This window comes from Scyliorhinus torazame, chromosome 7 (assembly GCF_047496885.1).
Source record: "Scyliorhinus torazame isolate Kashiwa2021f chromosome 7, sScyTor2.1, whole genome shotgun sequence".
Taxonomy (NCBI): domain Eukaryota; kingdom Metazoa; phylum Chordata; class Chondrichthyes; order Carcharhiniformes; family Scyliorhinidae; genus Scyliorhinus; species Scyliorhinus torazame.
In genome coordinates, this window is record NC_092713.1 from 211,033,511 (window position 1) to 211,053,764 (window position 20,254).

Below are 20,254 nucleotides of genomic sequence, written 5' to 3' on the forward strand. Positions count from 1 at the left end.
ATGTGCAGGTTAGGTCGATTGGCCATGCTAAATTGCCCATAGTGTCCAAAAAGGTTAGGTGGGGTTACGGGGATAGGGTGGAGGTATACGGATAGGGTCGAGGTCTGGGCTTAGGTAGGGTGCTCTTTCCAAGGGCCGGTGCACTCGATGGGCCAAATGGCCTTCTTCTGCACTGTAAATTCTATGAATCTGTCCTGGTCCACTCAGAACACTACGATCAAGAAAGAACAACAGCACCTCTACCTCCTCAGGAAACTAAGGAAATCCGGTATGTCCACATTAACTCGTACCAATTTTTACAGATGCACCATAAAAAGCATCCTATTTGGCTGCATCACAGCCTGGAATGGCAACTGCTTGACCCAAGACCGTAAGAAACTAGAGCATCGTGAACACAGTCCAGTCCATCACGCAAACCCGCCTCCCATCCATTAACTCTGTCTACTTCTCCCGCTGCCTTGGGAAAGGGGCAGGATTATCAAAGATCCCTCCCCACCCAGGTTATTCTTTCTTCCATCGGGTAGGAGATACAAAAGTCTGAGAACACAGATTCAAAAACTGTCTTCCCCGCTGTTACCAGGCTCCTGAATGGCCCTCGTATGGACTGAACTGATCTCTTCACACATCTTCTCTACTTAGTACTACACTCCGTATGCTCACCCGATGCCTGTACCTATTATTATGCATGTCCTATGTTTTTTCATGTATGGAATCATATATCATAGTATTTACAGTGCAGAAGGAGGCTATTCGGCCCATCGAGTCTGCACCAGCTCTTGGAAAGAGCATCCTACCCAAGGTCAACACCGCCACCCTATCCCCATAACCCAGCAACCCCACCCAACACTAAGGGCAATTTATCATGGCCAATCCACCTAACCTGCACATCTTTGGACTGTGGGAGGAAACCGGAGAACCCGGAGGAAACCCACGCACACACGGGGAGGATGGGCAGACTCCCCACAGACAGTGACCCAAGCCGGAATCAAACCTGGGATGCTGGCACTGTGAAGCAATTGTGCTATCCACAATGCTACCATGCTGCCCTTGAATGATCTGTCTGGACTCAGCAGAACAATACTTTTCATTGTACCTCAGTACACATGACAATAAATCAAATTCAATTGCAAGAGAAACATGGGAGAAAATGGCAAACAAATGTATTTCTCTGGTAAACTGAGAAACTTAAATGAATGATAGTGCAGACTAATCGGAGACATGCGACAACATGGAAAAATCAAATAATAGTTGGAGAAGTCTACAGATTATATTTAGCAAGGGTATGAGTCCTGATTTCAAAACAATAAAGACACAGCAAGAGGAAGAATACACAAGACCAGATACAGGAAACTCCAATTAGCAACGATCATAAGGGCATCAAAAAGCTCAAGACCAGGTTCAATAGACAGTTACCGCCCTTCAGTGTGTCATGTGAACAAACTCTCCATACAAAGCTGGACATTGAGGGCTTAAAGGATATTTTATCACTGCAGGGTGTCACAGCCATTCCTGGACCCATAGAACTGGATAATGATGAAAGAATGATGTGCAGCTAATTTGTCCCAGGAACTTACTAAAGGCCAACTATGTACACCACCCTTGCTAAGGTCATGCATCTCTGCACAAAGGGAGGTGAACGTGGAAAACTATGAAACAACATATTACTGTAGTCTGGCTTAAACCAGATGCCAGACTAGGCCATGCAGGAGAGGCCATTATCTTGCAAGTGCAAAAATAAGCAGACATTCTTAAATATAATAATAGCAATTACTTCAAATAAAGTGATTCACGCAATGTCAAAGCTTTGTACATTTAATCATACTCCTACATTAAAATCAAAATCGAATGCCTTTGTAACAAAAGTTTCAACACAAAATTCAGTAATTAATACAGGTGGTAGTGTTAAGTGATACAAGTTAACCAGCTTTATTAGGTTTATTCACAGAGGACCAGTGCATTATCAGATACACTGACTCCACAGCACCAAGAGTTGGGTTCCCACAATGCACATGCAAAATAAATAAGACTTCGATCAAAAAAGCAATGCCTCTGATCTGGCTGTGACAGAAGTTTTAGACAGTCCCAACACTTGGGAGCCAGGCTGTAGCCGTAAATCATCCAACATGTGAAACATAAGTATAGAAGATCACCTGAATTATCTGGAGTTGCTATTACTGTATTTGAAGATGAATCTCAACCACACGAGCATTCCCTTTAGATCGACAAATGCGCTCCTTACAGTGAGACAATGTCTTGTTGCCTCTTGCAAGAATTGACTTATCTGCCATTCCAGGAAATCCAGCAAGTACTTTGCAATCATTCTGCAAACATTCCCTCAGACGGAGTTATTTTGAAAGAATCTAACATAATATTTCTAGTGCAGTGCTTTAAAACTTGCCATGAGTGGCGCCAGTTTAAATTCATGCCTGTGCTCTGTTCCAAGTCGGAATTAATCCATTTGCCCTCAGTTCAGCAAATCACACCAACATTCATTAACTCTCAAGTACTCTCTTCTGTCTTCCTGAAAGACAACTTTGCACCTCTCAGCTTTTAATGTATTACAAGACCTGAAGTTTTGCACATATACAGCTTTAAATGCTTCAATACTGAGGAATATATGGTTGCTCAGAGCAGAGAAGGGCCCCAGCTAAAGTCATTCATTCCAATGGGAGTTCAGCTAGAAGCAATCTTTAGCTTATAGAAGCTAGCATTGTCAACTCAATCGTACAAATGGAGCTGCCATTATGGTTGAAAATTAAGGTAAGTCAGTGTTGGAAGCACCATCTGTTTTCAAACCAAATTCCAAACATTTCACCTTTCTGCAGACACTCAGCCCAAATTCAAAAAGCCTCCATTCAAATTAATTGGTGGGACATGATTTAATTTTCTTATATTCCCCAACGTTAAATTGTACACCACATGAGCTCAACTCGGATATGACTCTTTCTAGTTGCAAAGAACTTTCAGATTAGGTTTGTGGTCGAGTCAAGCTGCTAAATCAGGAATCTTCAAACTGGAAGGGGACTGGAAATGTTGCCTGCCCTGAACACAGGGTCCAGGACCAAAGGATTGGTGTTACAATGGTTTCCTTGTAGCTGAAGAAGATGGTGGGGTCATTAAGGAGAGCAGAAAGGAGAAATTACATTTAGAAATGCAAATTATACTTAATGGTGCTGCAATGATTACAGTAACAATGCAACAAGCTATTGTTGGAGTTTATTTGTCACTTTAACTTATCAGTTGAAGAACAGTGATGTAATCTGTGCCTACAGCCATGTGTCCTGCACCAGCAATCACAGGTAGAAGCCATTAGTGTTCCAACTAAATCAGGACAAAGGAACAGGAATGCAAGAGAACATTGGTATCTAAAAGAGACATATTGATCTCTGCCCATGACACTGGTTCTTATCTCTGATGCGCGAGGTCCAATACACATGGCAATGAAATCTTATCACCAAACATGTAACCTGCGTCATATAAAGGGTATAGCCCACTCCACCTTGCATCTGGGATAAGGTGGGCAGACGTTTCAGTGGTTGTACACTTTCCATCATTGCCTTACTTTTGAATCCAAACACATAATCCACGGTTTATGAAGTCAGTTTTGTTTTTCTGGTACAAAGGTTCAGCTGCAACAGCATCCTCCATTTGAAACATAGCTTGGTATCTCATTTCCTGTGTGCCGCGTTTCCCCCACAGTAAGTAATTTTCCCTTCCTTCACTCTACAACAGGCAACATTGCCTATGCATTGTGACTGGCTAGTTTTGGTCAGTGCTTTCCTACTGAGGCACCAATTTACAAGTTATCCCCTCCCATGAGCAAGACCAGAATCAAACACACACAGCATTCGGATTCTGAAATAGTGCCACAGTTCTGTTACAGAATTTCTTGAAAAGCATCCACAAACGGCTTGCTAGAGGTTGTCCTGCCAAGACTGTCATCAGGAAGAGTTGGGGTCCAATACTAATATGGTTAGGTTGTGTACTATAGTATCCTATGCAACATAGCTGAGACGCAGTCTCAAAAAAAATCACAAAGCTTAATGCACCTTTGTGCCAAAAATTCAAACCAATGTTATGACCAACATACGTGGAAAGGTGACATCCTGGAATCTTGGTGCCACGCATGTCGCACAATAGGTGTAGGGCACCTTGCTTGGTGTGGTAAATACTCCCGAAATCTGCCACTTCTTTCAAGGGGCAACACAAAAAATTAAATTATCACAAAATCAGTAAAGGCAAAACAAAGGTACATCGTGCACAAAATCTTGGCCAGGTTCTAAAATATAAAAAGCCATACACATTTAGCTGTGCGAGAAGGAGTGTCCTGAGACAGTCTCCACAACAAGTTCAGAGATGTGCTGATCGTAGTATTCCAGCAGGAAAGGTCACTTCAGTTCAAGGGTCAGACTGTCGTTTGGACACGGTTCCCTAGTAGTCACATTACAATGGATCCAGTCTCAGAAAAATCTCAAGACCATGATATTCAAACAGTTTTGTGAACAAGGAGTCTCAGTCCAGTGAATTGGCATAGAATTTCTCCTTAAAATATTGGCAAATGGGTCTTTATAAATCAGATGCTATTGGTGACAACAGCCAAAGAAGTAGGTTGGTTTCTTCTTCGCAGCCAGGTTCACCGCATTACCTTCTGAAAACAAATAGAAAATAGTACATAAAGACCCATGAGGCTTTAATGCAATGAATACCCCAGACCCCATCATGTACTCAAATACAGCAAAAACCCTACTTGTAGATGGCAAATCGACCATCCTGTACTAATTCTAACACACAAGTGAATCCTCAAATCCTGTCATATACCAATCTCAAATACAGAAAATACCCCAGATCACATCATATGGTCAGTGCCCACACACGCATGCACCCCAGACTTTGTTGTTCTCTCATATACTTTGAATGGCCGGAGCTATCCGCACAGTCAACATGTAGACTCCTCTCCTATTCGTATCTGGTAAATCCCAAATCCCCATCTATTTACCTGTCATCACCTGGAAGGCTGTTACATTAACGTAATCCTCTGCTACTATCTGAAAAAGTTCATCTGAAACAAGAGAATAAAAAGATTTTGGTTTGTTGAATCCAAACTCCTGTAGATTACACCATCTCTCTCTTTCTCTCCCCCCCACCCCCCCCCGCCCCCTACCCAACTCCTCATTCTAGTCCGATTACGAAATCCTCCAGACTTCTTCAGGACGTCATCAGAAAACCTTCCACTCCAGTTCAGGATCCCATTACACCTCCTCTGTTCATCAAAACATTATTACAATGTTTCACAGAGGGAGAGGGAAATGAGAGCGCTATGATGTGACACATAGAGAATAGAAACTTACCAACATTCTGGCCCGTCTTACTGGAGGTTTCAAACAGCTTGGCTTTGATCTCTGAAGAATAAACATTGCACATGACTGGCACATTGACGACAAAGCAGAAATCAGTATGAAAAAACAATTGCACAACATGCTTGACTTTGTGTTGTATTCACTAAATGTCTGAAATCACGATGAAAAGAAAACATGCAAGATAATGGCTTTATGCAGCGATGTGTGTGTTACATTTTTGAATTCTATCTTATTCAACACAAATAGCACTTCCATAAGCAAGCCTCACTCCTGAAAAAAACAGAGCATGCTTTTAGCTCTTCAGTACCTGGGCAACAGAAGTAAGCCCAAGGGTTGATCAGAAACTATTGTTGTATTTGCCTTACTGGATTTATGAAAGGGCCTAACTGGGCTTTAAGATGTGGCAAGTTAAACACTGTCAGCACGTGACTTAGGCTATAAACTACCTGAAACAAAAACCAGGAAAATACTCCTTCCTGGATATAGAGGTTAATTTACCAGTGCTGAAAAAACATAGTAAAATGCACCTGAGAAGGTCCCTGACCATTACTTTTGCTATTATTCTTCCAAATAATCCCCTCGCTCACATTTAGAAATCAATTCAGAAGGGCCGCTGACTAGGAGGAGTGGGGGGAGGGACAGAAGCCTGGTGAGATAGATGTTACAATTCCTTTGAAGTTTAACCCAGGAACAACGCAATAATGAAAGATACAGATCCGTAATCTTTCATTCACAAAACATTCACAGTTTAGTAAAATGCTGCACCATTTGGAAATTCTGACACAGGTCACAACATCTATGCAGATAGATGTCAGGAACACTTCTAGGCTAACAACACCCATGTTCCTGCACTCAACACTGAGGAAATGTTCCGCTGTTGTACGTACAGTCTTTGAAATAAACTATTATGCTGAGTCTGCCCTCTCAGATGCATGAACTTCTCCGAACCAACATTTCTCCCTCAACAAAGAGCACCAAACAGATAATCTGCTAATACATCTCACTGCTGGCTCCAGATGAATTGGCTGCTGCATTTGTTACCCCGGAACAGCAAAGCTGGTTCATAATTGGCTGCAGACATTTTGGAACATTCCGATGATATGAAATATGTAACTACAAGATTTGTTTCTGTAAGCAGAGAATGTCAAATAAAAATACACACACTATAAACTATTCCAAATGCTTCAGTGCTTCCAAAAATTATCAGATCTGTGGTAACTTGACCGTAAAAAGTTAAGTCGAAACATGTTGAAAGTTAATCTTCTTCAATATATAAAAATAATTATGTTTAAAATACAGTATGGACTCAAAAATGGGGCAGCTAGCTAAACAGTAACTGAAAGGTATCAGAACAGCAGTTAAATACGAATATATACAGATGACAACAAGAACTAATGATGTAACGGCACTTAAAGTGGCCTGTTAGTCAACACTGATCAAAATGTGCAGAAAATTAAACATTTTATTAAGGGGGGCATTATATTTTCTACAGAGCAATACAGGACAGTGGCAGATATATCTAATGTTTTAAAATGGTGAAAGGAATAGATTCTACCCAAATGGATAAGTTATTTGAGATGGAGAATGATGATATTAATCTAGAACATGCAGATTTAATCCTTAGCCGGTACAGAAAACGTTCGGCCTCTGGAACAGATTACTCAAGTGTGTCGAGTATGGATTTCTCAAACCCTTCAAATGGAAACTTCACAAGTTCATGAGAGGAGAGGACAATTTGGGTTGTGGAAGATAAATTGTGGCTTAGCAGAGTTAAAGAGGATATACAAATTGCTGCTACCTCCTGGAGTCTGGTCAATTGCTTTAAGGAGTCAGAGGGTCATTTGCCTCAGTTTGTTTTGACTTTCCAAGGAGATCATCAGATGAGGTTTAGTGGAGAGCAGCATGGTGGTACAGTGGTTAGCACTGCTGCTGCACGGCCGTGAGGACCCGGGTTCGATCCCGGCCCCTCGTCACTGTCCATGTGGAGTTTGCACATTCTCCCCATGTCTGCATGGGTCTCATCCCACAACCCAAAAATAAGTGCAGGATAGGTGAATTGGCCACACTAAATTGCCCCTTAATTGGAAAAAAAATTGGGTATTCTAAATTATTGGAAAAAAATAATCTTTTTCACATTTTCGCCAAAATTTTAACTGGACAAACATTGAGTTGTCCCATTACCTAATGTATACCGCTGTAGGCCTGGTTCAGCAAATGATTAACATGTATTTGAATGGTACCTTTAGCAAAAAACGTACTGTGATTCTGCACAGGAGCATTATAAAACAAAATATGGACTTCCGGTGATGGTGTGTGCTGAGAAGACGCACGTCTGGTGGCTCTACTCACGCGAAACTGGAAAATAGGCACTTTTTGCCCGAAGAACGCCAGCAAACGAAGCAATCGTTCCCCACTTCACTAACAAAACGAAGATAGAAGGAAAGATGCCAAATAACTACCAGTCCAGAGGACGCGTGGAGACCAGGAGTGGGAAGAGCCTGGTCAAACAGCAATTGGTCGAGCCGACCAGCACACGAGGCTGCAAAACTTGGATTTGGCCAGTGGGAGGAACCGACCCGCAGCATGAGAAGCCCCCCCCCCTCATCAGGGGATGGATGGAGGACATTCCTCTCAAGAGTGTTGAGGATACACCGAGATGAGACAAATTCAGACATACAAGCTGCGGTGAAGGGTGTTGTGGCCCTGGTCAAAGCCAAAAGGCATCTGGAGGCCCAGGAGGCAAAAGGAGTTTGACCAGGTGTAGGGGAGGAGTGTGAGGTGGAGGGGTGTAGGGAGGAGTGTGAGGTGGAGAGGTGTAGGGAGGGTAGTGAGGTGGAGGGGTGTAGGGAGGGGAGTGAGGTGGAGAGGTGTAGGGAGGGGAGTGAGGTGGAGAGGTGTAGGGAGGGGAATGAGGTGTAGGAAGGCGAGTGAGATGGAGATATGTAGGGAGGAGAACGAGACAGAGAGGTGTAGGGAGGGTAGTGAGGTGGAGGGGTGTAGGGAGGGGAGTGAGGTGGAGAGGTGTAGGGAGGGGAGTGAGGTGGAGAGGTGTAGGGAGGGGAATGAGGTGTAGGAAGGCGAGTGAGATGGAGATATGTAGGGAGGAGAACGAGACAGAGAGGTGTAGGGAGGAGAGTGAGGTGGAGAGGTGTAGGGAGGGGAGTGGGGTGGAGAGGTGTAGGGAGGAGAGTGAGGTGGAGAGGTGTAGGGAGGAGTGGGGTGGAGAGGTGTAGGGAGGAGTGGGGTGGAGAGGTGTAGGGAGGAGAGCGAGGTGGAGAGGTGTAGGGAGGAGAGTGGGGTGGAGAGGTGTAGGGAGGAGAGTGAGGTGGAGAGGTGTAGGGAGGAGAGTGAGGTGTAGAGGTGTAGGGAGGAGAGTGAGGTGTAGGGAGGAGAGTGAGGTGGAGCGGTGTAGGGGGGAGAGTGAGGTGGATAGGTGTAGGGAGGAGAGTGAGGTGTAGGGAGGAGAATGAGGTGTAGGGAGGAGAATGAGGTGGAGCGGTGTAGGGAGGAGAGTGAGGTGGAGCGGTGTAGGGAGGAGAGTGAGGTGGAGAGGTGTAGGGAGGAGAGTGGGGTGGAGAGGTGTAGGGAGGAGAACGAGGTGGAGAGGTATAGGGAGGAGAGTGAGGTGGAGAGGTGTAGGGAGGTGGAGCGGTGTAGGGAGGAGAATGAGGTGGAGCGGTGTAGGGAGGAGAGTGAGGTGGAGCGGTGTAGGGAGGAGAGTGAGGTGGAGAGCTGTAGGGAGGAGAGGTGTAGGGAGGAGAGTGGGGTGGAGAGGTGTAGGGAGGAGAGCGAGGTGTAGGGAGGAGAACGAGGTGGAGAGGTGTAGGGAGGAGAGTGAGGTGGAGAGGTGTAGGGAGGTGGAGAGGTGTAGGGAGGAGAATGAGGTGGAGCGGTGTAGGGAGGAGAGTGAGGTGGAGCGGTGTAGGGAGGAGAGTGAGGTGGAGAGCTGTAGGGAGGAGTGGGGTGGAGAGGTGTAGGGAGGAGAGTGGGGTGGAGAGGTGTAGGGAGGGGAGTGAGGTGTAGAGGTGTAGGGAGGAGAGCGAGGTGTAGGGAGGAGAACGAGGTGGAGAGGTGTAGGGAGGAGAGTGAGGTGGAGCGGTGTAGGGAGGAGAGTGAGGTGGATAGGTGTAGGGAGGAGAGCGAGGTGTAGGGAGGAGAACGAGGTGGAGAGGTGTAGGGAGGTGGAGAGGTGTAGGGAGGAGTGGGGTGGAGAGTTGTAGGGAAGAGAGTGAGGTGTAGAGGGGTAGGGAGGAGAGTGAGGTGGAGAGGTGTAGGGAGGAGAGCGAGGTGTAGGGAGGAGAACGAGGTGGAGGGGTGTAGGGAGGAGAGTGAGGTGGAGAGGTGTAGGGAGGAGAGTGAGGTGGAGCGGTGTAGGGAGGAGAGTGAGGTGGAGCGGTGTAGGGAGGAGAGTGAGGTGGAGCGGTGTAGGGAGGAGAGCGAGGTGTAGGGAGGAGAACGAGGTGGAGAGGTATAGGGAGGAGTGGGGTGGAGAGGTGTAGGGAGGAGTGGGGTGGAGAGGTGTAGGGAGGGTAGTGAAGTGGAGAGGTGCAGGGAGGAGAGTGAGGTGGAGAGGTGTAGGGAGGGGAGTGAGGTGGAGTGGTGTAGGGAGGAGTGGGGTGGAGAGGTGTAGGGAGGAGAGTGAGGTGGAGAGGTGTAGGGAGGAGAGTGAGGTGGAGAGGTGTAGAGAGGAGAGTGAGGTGGAGAGGTGTAGGGAGGAGAGTGAGGTGTAGGGAGGAGAGTGAGGTGGAGAGGTGTAGGGAGGAGTGTGAGGTGGAGAGGTGTAGGGAGGAGAGTGAGGTGTAGGGAGGAGAGTGAGGTGGAGAGGTGTAGGGAGGAGTGTGAGGTGGAGAGGGGTAGGGAGGAGTGTGAGGTGGAGAGGTGTAGGGAGGAGAGTGAGGTGTAGGGAGAAGTGTGAGGTGGAGAGGTGTAGGGAGGAGAGTGAGGTGTAGGGAGGAGAGTGAGGTGGAGCGGTGTAGGGAGGAGAGTGAGGTGTAGGGAGGAGAGTGAGGTGGAGAGGTGTAGGGAGGAGTGTGAGGTGGAGAGGTGTAGGGAGGAGAGTGAGGTGGAGAGGTGTAGGGAGGAGTGTGAGGTGGAGAGGTGTAGGGAGGAGAGTGAGGTGGAGAGGTGTAGGGAGGAGTGTGAAGTGGAGAGGTGTAGGGAGGAGAGTGAGGTGGAGAGGTGTAGGGAGGAGAGTGAGGTGTAGGGAGGAGAGTGAGGTGGAGAGGTGTAGGGAGGAGTGTGAGGTGTAGGGAGGAGAGTGAGGTGGAGCGGTGTAGGGAGGAGAGTGAGGTGTAGGGAGGAGAGTGAGGTGGAGAGGTGTAGGGAGGAGTGTGAGGTGGAGAGGTGTAGGGAGGAGAGTGAGGTGGAGAGGTGTAGGGAGGAGAGTGAGGTGGAGAGGTGTAGGGAGGAGTGTGAAGTGGAGAGGTGTAGGGAGGAGAGTGAGGTGGAGAGGTGTAGGGAGGAGAGTGAGGTGTAGGGAGGAGTGTGAGGTGGAGAGGTGTAGGGAGGAGAGTGAGGTGTAGGGAGGAGAACGAGGTGGAGAGGTGTAGGGAGGAGAGTGAGGTGGAGCGGTGTAGGGAGGAGAGTGAGGTGGATAGGTGTAGGGAGGAGAGCGAGGTGTAGGGAGGAGAACGAGGTGGAGAGGTGTAGGGAGGTGGAGAGGTGTAGGGAGGAGTGGGGTGGAGAGTTGTAGGGAAGAGAGTGAGGTGTAGAGGGGTAGGGAGGAGAGTGAGGTGGAGAGGTGTAGGGAGGAGAGCGAGGTGTAGGGAGGAGAACGAGGTGGAGGGGTGTAGGGAGGAGAGTGAGGTGGAGAGGTGTAGGGAGGAGAGTGAGGTGGAGCGGTGTAGGGAGGAGAGTGAGGTGGAGCGGTGTAGGGAGGAGAGTGAGGTGGAGCGGTGTAGGGAGGAGAGCGAGGTGTAGGGAGGAGAATGAGGTGGAGAGGTATAGGGAGGAGTGGGGTGGAGAGGTGTAGGGAGGAGTGGGGTGGAGAGGTGTAGGGAGGGTAGTGAAGTGGAGAGGTGCAGGGAGGAGAGTGAGGTGGAGAGGTGTAGGGAGGGGAGTGAGGTGGAGTGGTGTAGGGAGGAGTGGGGTGGAGAGGTGTAGGGAGGAGAGTGAGGTGGAGAGGTGTAGGGAGGAGAGTGAGGTGGAGAGGTGTAGAGAGGAGAGTGAGGTGGAGAGGTGTAGGGAGGAGAGTGAGGTGTAGGGAGGAGAGTGAGGTGGAGAGGTGTAGGGAGGAGTGTGAGGTGGAGAGGTGTAGGGAGGAGAGTGAGGTGTAGGGAGGAGAGTGAGGTGGAGAGGTGTAGGGAGGAGTGTGAGGTGGAGAGGGGTAGGGAGGAGAGTGAGGTGGAGAGGTGTAGGGAGGAGTGTGAGGTGGAGAGGTGTAGGGAGGAGTGTGAGGTGGAGAGGTGTAGGGAGGAGAGTGAGGTGGAGAGGGGTAGGGAGGAGAGTGAGGTGGAGAGGTGTAGGGAGAAGTGTGAGGTGGAGAGGTGTAGGGAGGAGAGTGAGGTGGAGCGGTGTAGGGAGGAGAGTGAGGTGTAGGGAGGAGAGTGAGGTGGAGAGGTGTAGGGAGGAGAGTGAGGTGGAGAGGTGTAGGGAGGAGAGTGAGGTGTAGGGAGGAGAGTGAGGTGGAGAGGTGTAGGGAGGAGTGTGAGGTGTAGGGAGGAGTGTGAGGTGGAGAGGTGTAGGGAGGAGAGTGAGGTGGAGAGGTGTAGGGAGGAGTGTGAGGTGGAGAGGTGTAGGGAGGAGAGTGAGGTGGAGAGGTGTAGGGAGGAGTGTGAAGTGGAGAGGTGTAGGGAGGAGAGTGAGGTGGAGAGGTGTAGGGAGGAGAGTGAGGTGTAGGGAGGAGAGTGAGGTGGAGCGGTGTAGGGAGGAGTGTGAAGTGGAGAGGTGTAGGGAGGAGAGTGAGGTGGAGAGGTGTAGGGAGGAGAGTGAGGTGTAGGGAGGAGAGTGAGGTGTAGAGGTGTAGGGAGGAGTGTGAGGTGTAGGGAGGAGAGTGAGGTGGAGCGGTGTAGGGAGGAGAGTGAGGTGTAGGGAGGAGAGTGAGGTGGAGAGGTGTAGGGAGGAGTGTGAGGTGGAGAGGTGTAGGGAGGAGAGTGAGGTGGAGAGGTGTAGGGAGGAGTGTGAGGTGGAGAGGTGTAGGGAGGAGAGTGAGGTGGAGAGGTGTAGGGAGGAGTGTGAGGTGGAGAGGTGTAGGGAGGAGAGTGAGGTGGAGAGGTGTAGGGAGGAGAGTGAGGTGTAGGGAGGAGTGTGAGGTGGAGAGGTGTAGGGAGGAGAGTGAGGTGTAGGGAGGAGAGTGAGGTGGAGAGGTGTAGGGAGGAGTGTGAGGTGGAGAGGTGTAGGGAGGAGAGCGAGGTGTAGGGAGCAGTGTGAGGTGGAGAGGTGTAGGGAGGAGAGTGAGGTGGAGAGGTGTAGGGAGGAGTGTGAGGTGGGGAGGTGTCGGGAGGAGTGTGAGGTGGAGAGGTGTAGGGAGGAGAGTGAGGTGGAGCGGTGTAGGGAGGAGAGTGAGGTGTAGGGAGGAGAGTGAGGTGGAGAGGTGTAGGGAGGAGAGTGAGGTGTAGGGAGGAGAGTGAGGTGGAGAGGTGTAGGGAGGAGTGTGAGGTGGAGAGGTGTAGGGAGGAGAGTGAGGTGGAGAGGTGTAGGGAGGAGAGTGAGGTGGAGAGGTGTAGGGAGGAGTGTGAAGTGGAGAGGTGTAGGGAGGAGAGTGAGGTGGAGAGGTGTAGGGAGGAGTGTGAGGTGGAGAGGTGTAGGGAGGAGAGTGAGGTGTAGGGAGGAGAGTGAGGTGGAGAGGTGTAGGGAGGAGTGTGAGGTGGAGAGGTGTAGGGAGGAGAGCGAGGTGTAGGGAGGAGTGTGAGGTGGAGAGGTGTAGGGAGGAGAGTGAGGTGGAGAGGTGTAGGGAGGAGTGTGAGGTGGAGAGGTGTAGGGAGGAGAGTGAGGTGGAGAGGTATAGGGAGGAGAGTGAGGTGAAGTGGTGTAGGGAGGAGAGTGAGGTGGAGAGGTGTAGGGAGGAGTGTGAGGTGGAGAGGTGTAGGGAGGAGAGTGAGGTGTAGGGAGGAGAGTGAGGTGGAGAGGTGTAGGGAGGAGTGTGAGGTGGAGAGGTGTAGGGAGGAGAGTGAGGTGTAGGGAGGAGAGCGAGGTGGAGAGGTGTAGGGAGGAGAGTGAGGTGGAGAGGTGTAGGGAGGAGTGTGAGGTGTAGGGAGGAGAGTGAGGTGGAGAGGTGAAGGGAGGGGAGTGAGGTGGAGAGGTTTAGGGAGGAGAGTGAGGTGGAGAGGTGTAGGGAAGAGAGTGAGGAGGAGAGGTGTAGGGAGGAAATTCCAGAGCTTCGTGCCTGGGCAGCAGAACATTGGCCCATCAAGTCTACTCCGCCATTTACATAGATCCTGGCTTATCTTTCTCAACACCATTTCTGCACTATTCCCCTACCCCCAATGTCATCGGTATCCAGAAATCTATTGACCTCGGTCTTGAACATATTCAATTACTGAGGCTCCACGATTTACGGGAGGATTTTATAGGACGGGGTGTCCATGGAGGGGGTTAAGGTGAAGTGAGAGACCCAGTCACAACACGAGGATCAGCTTGCTTTGTTGGAGGGTGAGATTACGATGGTGGTGGATAGCAACATAGGCCTGTGGCTGAATGTGGAAGATCTGGAGAACAGGTTAAGATGGTTAAACCGCAGGGTGGTGGGGCTGCCAGTGGGATCAGAGGGCTTGAAGCCAACTCATTACTTTGCGGGGATGTTTTCTTGGTCTGTGAACAGGATGAGGTGTCTCCCACCCTGGAATTGGACAGAGGTCACCGGGTGCTCAGGCAAAAGCCAAGGCCAAATGAGCTGCTGTGAGTGGTGAGTATCCGCTTTCATAATTACCAACGGAAGGTGGGGGTCTTGGAGTAAAAAGGGCAAGGGTTTTTTCCCCATTTCAAAGGTTTGGGGGCCGATGTGGTGTTCCTGCAGGAAACTCACCTTCGGGTGTGGGACCAGATCAGATGCGGTAGTTGTGGGTGAGCCAGGCTTTTCATTTAGGGTTTGATCATAGGTCAGGCAGGTTGGCAATTTTGGCATAAGAAGGTTTGGTTTCAGGCAAAGATGGTGGTCGCGGAGCGCGGGCGTCGCTGTGATGGTTAGAGGCAGACTGAAGGGGAAGGCAGTAGAGTTAGTGGACGTGTATGCCCCAAAATGGGACAATGTTAAGTTTATGGAATGGCTGTTGGCTGCCATTCCGGAGCTGGACACGCACCACCTGATTTTAAGGGGGAGGATTTTAACTGTTTCAGATCCAAAGTTGGACCGCTCCAGGCCATGGTCGCTGTCTTTTTCGGGGGTGGCGAAGGTGTTGGCAGCATTCATGGACGAGGTAGATGGATGGATCCCTGACGGTTTGTGAATGCAGGAAGTAAGAAGTTTTCCTTTTGTTCCCCGGTGCACTCAGGGATTGACTTCTTCATGATGGGTAAGACTTTGCTCCCTGGGGTAAATGGTGCAGTGCATTCAGTGGTGGACATTTCACACCATGCACCGCTTTGGGTGGATTTGAAGCTGGAGGTAGGTCAGACGCTGGAGGCAGGTCAGCATACCCCATCTTCCACGAGGGTCTTTATGAGTCGGAGCCGCTGAAGGACAAGCAGATGTTGGGGTTCTTGAGAGGTTGGAGTTTCCTCAGGTGGAGGAAGAGTTATGGAGGCGCCTTTGGGTTGGAGGAAGTGAGCACAGCTTTGGGGAAGATGCGGTCTGGGAAGGCACCGCGGCCAGGTGGGTTCCTGGTAGAATTTTATAAGAAGTTTGTGGATCCGTTGGTCCATTGATGTTGGGGATATATAATGATTCACTGTCACAGGGTTCCCTTCCGGAGACGCTGGGGCAGGCTTCTAAAGGATAAGGATTGGAGTGTGGGTCGTGACGGCCGATTTCTTTGCTTAATGTAGATTTAAACTTCTAGCTAAGGTTTTGGCATTAAGGTTGGAGCCGTGTTTCCTGGAGGTTGTGGGAGAGGACCAGACGGACTGTGTGAAGGCCAGGAAGCTGTCGTCTAATGTGAGGCGGTTACACATGGTTCTTGCACTGGCGGTGGGGCCAGAGCCAGGGATAATCATGTCGTTGGATGTAGAGAAGGCCTTCGATAGGGTTGAATGGAGATACTTGTTTATGCTTCTGGAGAAGTTTGGGTTTGGGCCTGGGTTTGAGTTGTGGTGCGGTTGTTGTATGAGGCAGTGTTGGCTAGGGTGCAAATTAACACCAATTCGGTGCCCTTTAGATTGTATAGGAGGACGAGGCAGGGGGTAGTCCTATGTCTCCGTTGTTATTTGCGTTGGCGTTGAGCCCTTTGCAATTCCTTGGAGGGCCGAGGACAAATGGAGAGGGTTTGGGGGAGGGGAGGGGGGTGGAGAGAGAGAGAGAGGAAGAGAGAAGAGTCGAGCACAGGATATCTTTGTATGCTGATCATCTTTTGTTGTACGCAAGGGACCTGGAGATGGGTGATATTATGGGATATTGGAAATCTTTGGTTAATTTTCGGGGTATAAGTTAAATGTTGGGAAGAGTGAGTTATTTGTGGTTGGGTCTGTTTTTGGGGGGGGGGGGGGGGGGGGGGGGGGGAAAGAGAGACGACGACTTGAGGTGAGGGGGACGAACTTTCAGTGTGCTGGTACTAGCTTTCACTATTTGGGGATTCAGGTGGCATGAGCCTGGACATGGCTTCGCAAGAACTTTACTAGTTTGGAGAGTAGGGAGAGGGCGGGCTTGCAGAGATGGGACAACGTTCCATTGTCTCTGGCAGGCTGGGTGCAGCTGATTAAGATAAATAACTTGCCCAAAATTTGTGTTTTTGTTTCAGTGCCTTCCGGTCCTTCTGCCTAAAGCGTTCTTTCAGAGTCTGGAGCAGCTCATTGTGGGATTTATATTGCGGGGCGGCCGCCTCGGATTCGGAGGGAGGTTTAACTGCATACAGGACCCACAGACAGAAAGATCCAGCCCCAGATCAAGGAGATTATCAAACATGGCAAGATGGTTGAACATCGTCATGGAGCAGATGGGGGCAGTGGATCCATGGAGGTTCACGCGTCCAGGGAGAGAAAGAGTTCTCCTTCTTCTCCCACAACAGCTTTTTAGTGGGTAAAGCGGTGCTTCCAGGGGTAGTAGGAGCGGAGTGCTCCGTAATCGTAATCTCCGACCACGCTCCACACTACGTGGATGTGAGGTTGGAGACCGGCTGTGCACAACACCCCCCATGTAGGCTGGACATGGCTCTCCTTGCCGACAAGGCATTCTGCAAACAGATATCACAAACCAAAGTTGGGTATGTTACCAACAACCAGAATAGAGAGGCGAAGGCGTGCAAAGATAGGAAGGAGAGGGTGGCTAGGCAACAGCTGGTTGACTCCTTCCTGGAGGTAGATCAGCAGTACTCCACTGTGGAACTACTGGAGGAGAGGAAAAAGCTAGAAATGGACTTTGACTTGCTCTCCATCGGGAAAGCAGTGCAGGAGCTCTGCCAGACACAGGGGTCATTTTACGAGCATGGAGACAAAGCCAGCACCTGCTGGCCCACCAGCTGAGAAATCAGGCAGCCACAAGGGAAATAGCCCACGTAAAACACAGAAGCGGCAGGCTAGTCGTAGCACCAGAGCAGATCAATGAAGCCTTGCAGCCTTCTACCGGGAGTTGTACACCTCCGAGCCACCGGTGGGGGCTCAAAGCTGAAGCAGTTCCTCGACGGACTGGACTTGCTGTTCTTAGGAGAAGATAGGGACGGAGCCCAGAAGCACCATCAGAACTGGGGGATGTCATGGAGAGCATTAACTCCATGCAGGTGGGGAAGACGCTGGGGCCAGATGGATTCCTGGTGGACATCTATAAAACAAATTCACGCCAGCATTGGCCCCGCACCTGCGGGAGATGTTTGCAGACTCACTAGCAAGGAGAACTCTACCACCAACGCTAGTTCAAGTCTCAATATCGCTGATCCCCAAAAAGACAAAAACCCGACAGACCCATCTCACTCCTTAACACCGACGCTAAGGTGAAGGTCCTGGCAAGGTGGCCAGAGAGCGTGTCAGAGGTAGTCACGGAAGATCAGACGGGCTTTGTCAAGGGCAGGCAGCTAACAGCGAACATCAGGAGTGATCATGACCCCATCGAAGGAGAGTGGGGGAATGGAGTGAAGGAGGACAAACGCACCCCCAGAGGAACACAGGGGACAGGCAGAAGGGAGGAAAATTGCAAGAGACCAGGGCAAATTAATGCCTGAACCACATTGTACATAAACCACTGTAAATATTTGTTTTGGCCGAGTGTGGCAATGTAAAGTCCACAAGAGAAGTATATTCGTTTAGGGGGGCTATTGTTACAGCTGTCGGTTGGAACTTCTTTTGTTGATATACATGTTGGTTTTGTTTGGCTTTGTGAATTAAAATGTAAAAAGCTCAACAAAAAAAAAGGTCTTTAAAAAGGTTAATGGGAATAAACAGGATAGCTCTGTTCAGCCAGGGTGATTCGCTCAACTGCCTTCCGGGACACTCTTGTTTGACCCACCATTAACCCATTATGGAGTCTGATAGCTTCTTTTGTCCATAAATTGGATGTTAGTTGCATATTCATAGCATGACCCTGTTCTTTTGTGTAAACAGGAGTGGGTAATAAAAAGTTCAGATAGCAATGATAAGTTCAGTCTGAACCTGTCTGGACACAACCATCTTTGAGGGGCTGGGCAGAACTCATGAGAGAAGAAAGAATCTTGTTCGAACAGATGGGGACAGAAATTTTTGGAGAACGATCGTGAGAGGCGTTGAAAAAAACTACTAGAGAGATAAGCTTTTGGACAGGGGTCAGAAAGAGCTTCACTACCAGCAGGAAAATGTTCTGCAATGCAAGTATAATGTTTGCCTGTCTGTGTAAGTGGAGTGGAGAGGTGTAAGTTCATTCGACGTGCTATTTAATAGGAAATTGTGCGTTAGGATTCAGAGATATATGTAAGCTGTTCTTGTCAAGTTCAAAGTTTAAAAGCTTAAATATTATTTTTCTTTTGGTATGATAAAGTTTTGTTTGTGAAAGTAACCAAGCCCTATTTCTCATGCAATCACTCCTGGAGTGAATCGATCTATTGCACAGTCTTAAAAATACAAAGTTGGGTTTCTGGTCCAGTAACTCAGCCACTGTTGGGATCTGGTCTGGCGTCCGTAACACATGAGGCTACAATGTTGACGACTCACTGTCCCCAACTATCTCTGGTGGATCTATCTTGCTGGTGGGGCAGGACATACTCGGGGAAGGTGATGAAGGAATCTGGTACAATGTTTGTCAGGCTGCTGTTTCATTGGTCTGTGACATAGCTCTCGCTATTTTGGCACAAGCCCCAGCTCTGTGTGAGGACGACTTTGCAGAGTCGACTGGGTAGGCTGTACCTTTGTCACGTTTTCAGCTAACTCAATGCTGGGTGGTCCATCTGGTATTTTCTTTTATGAAACTTTTCTGTCGTGGTTTGATACAACTGACTGGTTTGCTAGGTCATTTAAGTCAACCAATATTGTTGTAGGTCTGGTGTCTCATGTAAACTTTGCACACTGTGGAATGCAGATTGTTCTTAGAAAATGGGGGCAGTAGATTTCTCCTCTGAATGACGAGTGAGCCAGATGGTTTTGATGACAATCCGGTAGTTTAATTAACATTACTACTGAAACTATCATCTTTCTTCAAGATTTATTAATTTAATTTAAATTCCTCCAGTTTCCATGGTGCGATTTGAACTCTTATCTGTGGAATATTAGTCTAAACCTCTAGATTACTGATGCAGTAACTATTACCATCATGCATATTGTCCCCTCCTTTGTGAAGCCAGGGCATTAAAGACTACCACATATAACATTAATTCAACTTCAGGACATGTGCAAACATACACATTAAACTGCAGCTGAAAGAGATGCCTCCTGAATACTTGAATTCTTAGTTGTGGATGTTAGAATACAAACTATGTAGAAAACACCTTTAGTCAACTTAAAGTACTGGAAATTTATTGATGATTTAAATGTTACTAGGCTTACTATGAGCGCAGAAAATGAGCTGTGTAGAATTGCCCCATATATGCTCATTAATGGGAAAAAAATTATTTTAAAATAAATATTTTTATTCTCCTCCTTTGTTCACATTTTCTCCCAAATTTACACCCCACCCAACAATAAACAATAATCAGCAACAAATATGTCAATCCCCATAACAATAACAACGATCCCAGCACGGTAGCATTGTGGATAGCACAATTTCTTCACAGCACCAGGGTCCCAGGTTCGATTCCGGCTTGTGTCACTGTCTGTGCAGAGTCTGCACATCCTCCCAGTGTGTGCGTGGGTTTCCTCCGGGTGCTCCGGTTTCCTCCCACAGTCCAAAGATGTGCAGGTTATGTGGATTGGCCATGCTAAATTGCCCTTAGTGTCCAAAAATTGCCCTTAGTGTTGGGTGGGGTTACTGGGTTATGAGGGATAGGGTGGTGTTGTTGACCTTGGGTAGGGTGCTCTTTCCAAGAACTGGTGCAGGACTCGATGGGCCGGAATGGCCCTCCTTCTGCGACTGTAAATTCTATGATAATCCTCCCACCAACCCCCAACATTGGCCCGCATGTTTACATAAACAAATGACAAAAAGAAATCAGGGATTACCCATAGTCACCCTTAATACACACAGCCCCCCTCCCCATCCCCCCCCCCCCCCCAACTAATGTTCGATGTTACCCAGTTCTTGAAAGTGCACAATGAATAATGCCCATGACTTGTAGAACCCCTCCGCCCTTCCCCTCAGTTCAAACCTTAACCTTCTCAAGAATCAAGAATTCCAACAAGTCCCCCTGCCACGCCAGGGCACAGGGTGGAGAGGGCTGCTCTCTATCCCAACAGGATCCGCCTCCGGGCAATCA

General features: G+C 48.8%; 1 protein-coding gene across 2 annotated transcripts in view; it reads right to left on the reverse strand.

Annotated features, from left to right (window-relative positions):
* Nucleotides 1-1,796: 1,796 nt before the first annotated feature.
* rab24 (RAB24, member RAS oncogene family) overlaps nt 1,797-20,254 on the reverse strand; it is a 43,021-nt gene continuing 24,563 nt past the window's right edge. For both annotated transcript variants that reach the window (XM_072512048.1, XM_072512047.1), the window contains exons 7-9: nt 5,349-5,399; nt 4,997-5,059; nt 1,797-4,648 (exon numbers count right to left, since the gene is read on the reverse strand). In XM_072512048.1, coding sequence (XP_072368149.1) covers nt 4,581-4,648; nt 4,997-5,059; nt 5,349-5,399 — 182 coding nt within the window. In that variant the 3' untranslated portion in view covers nt 1,797-4,580. The remainder of the gene's footprint in view (nt 4,649-4,996; nt 5,060-5,348; nt 5,400-20,254) is intronic.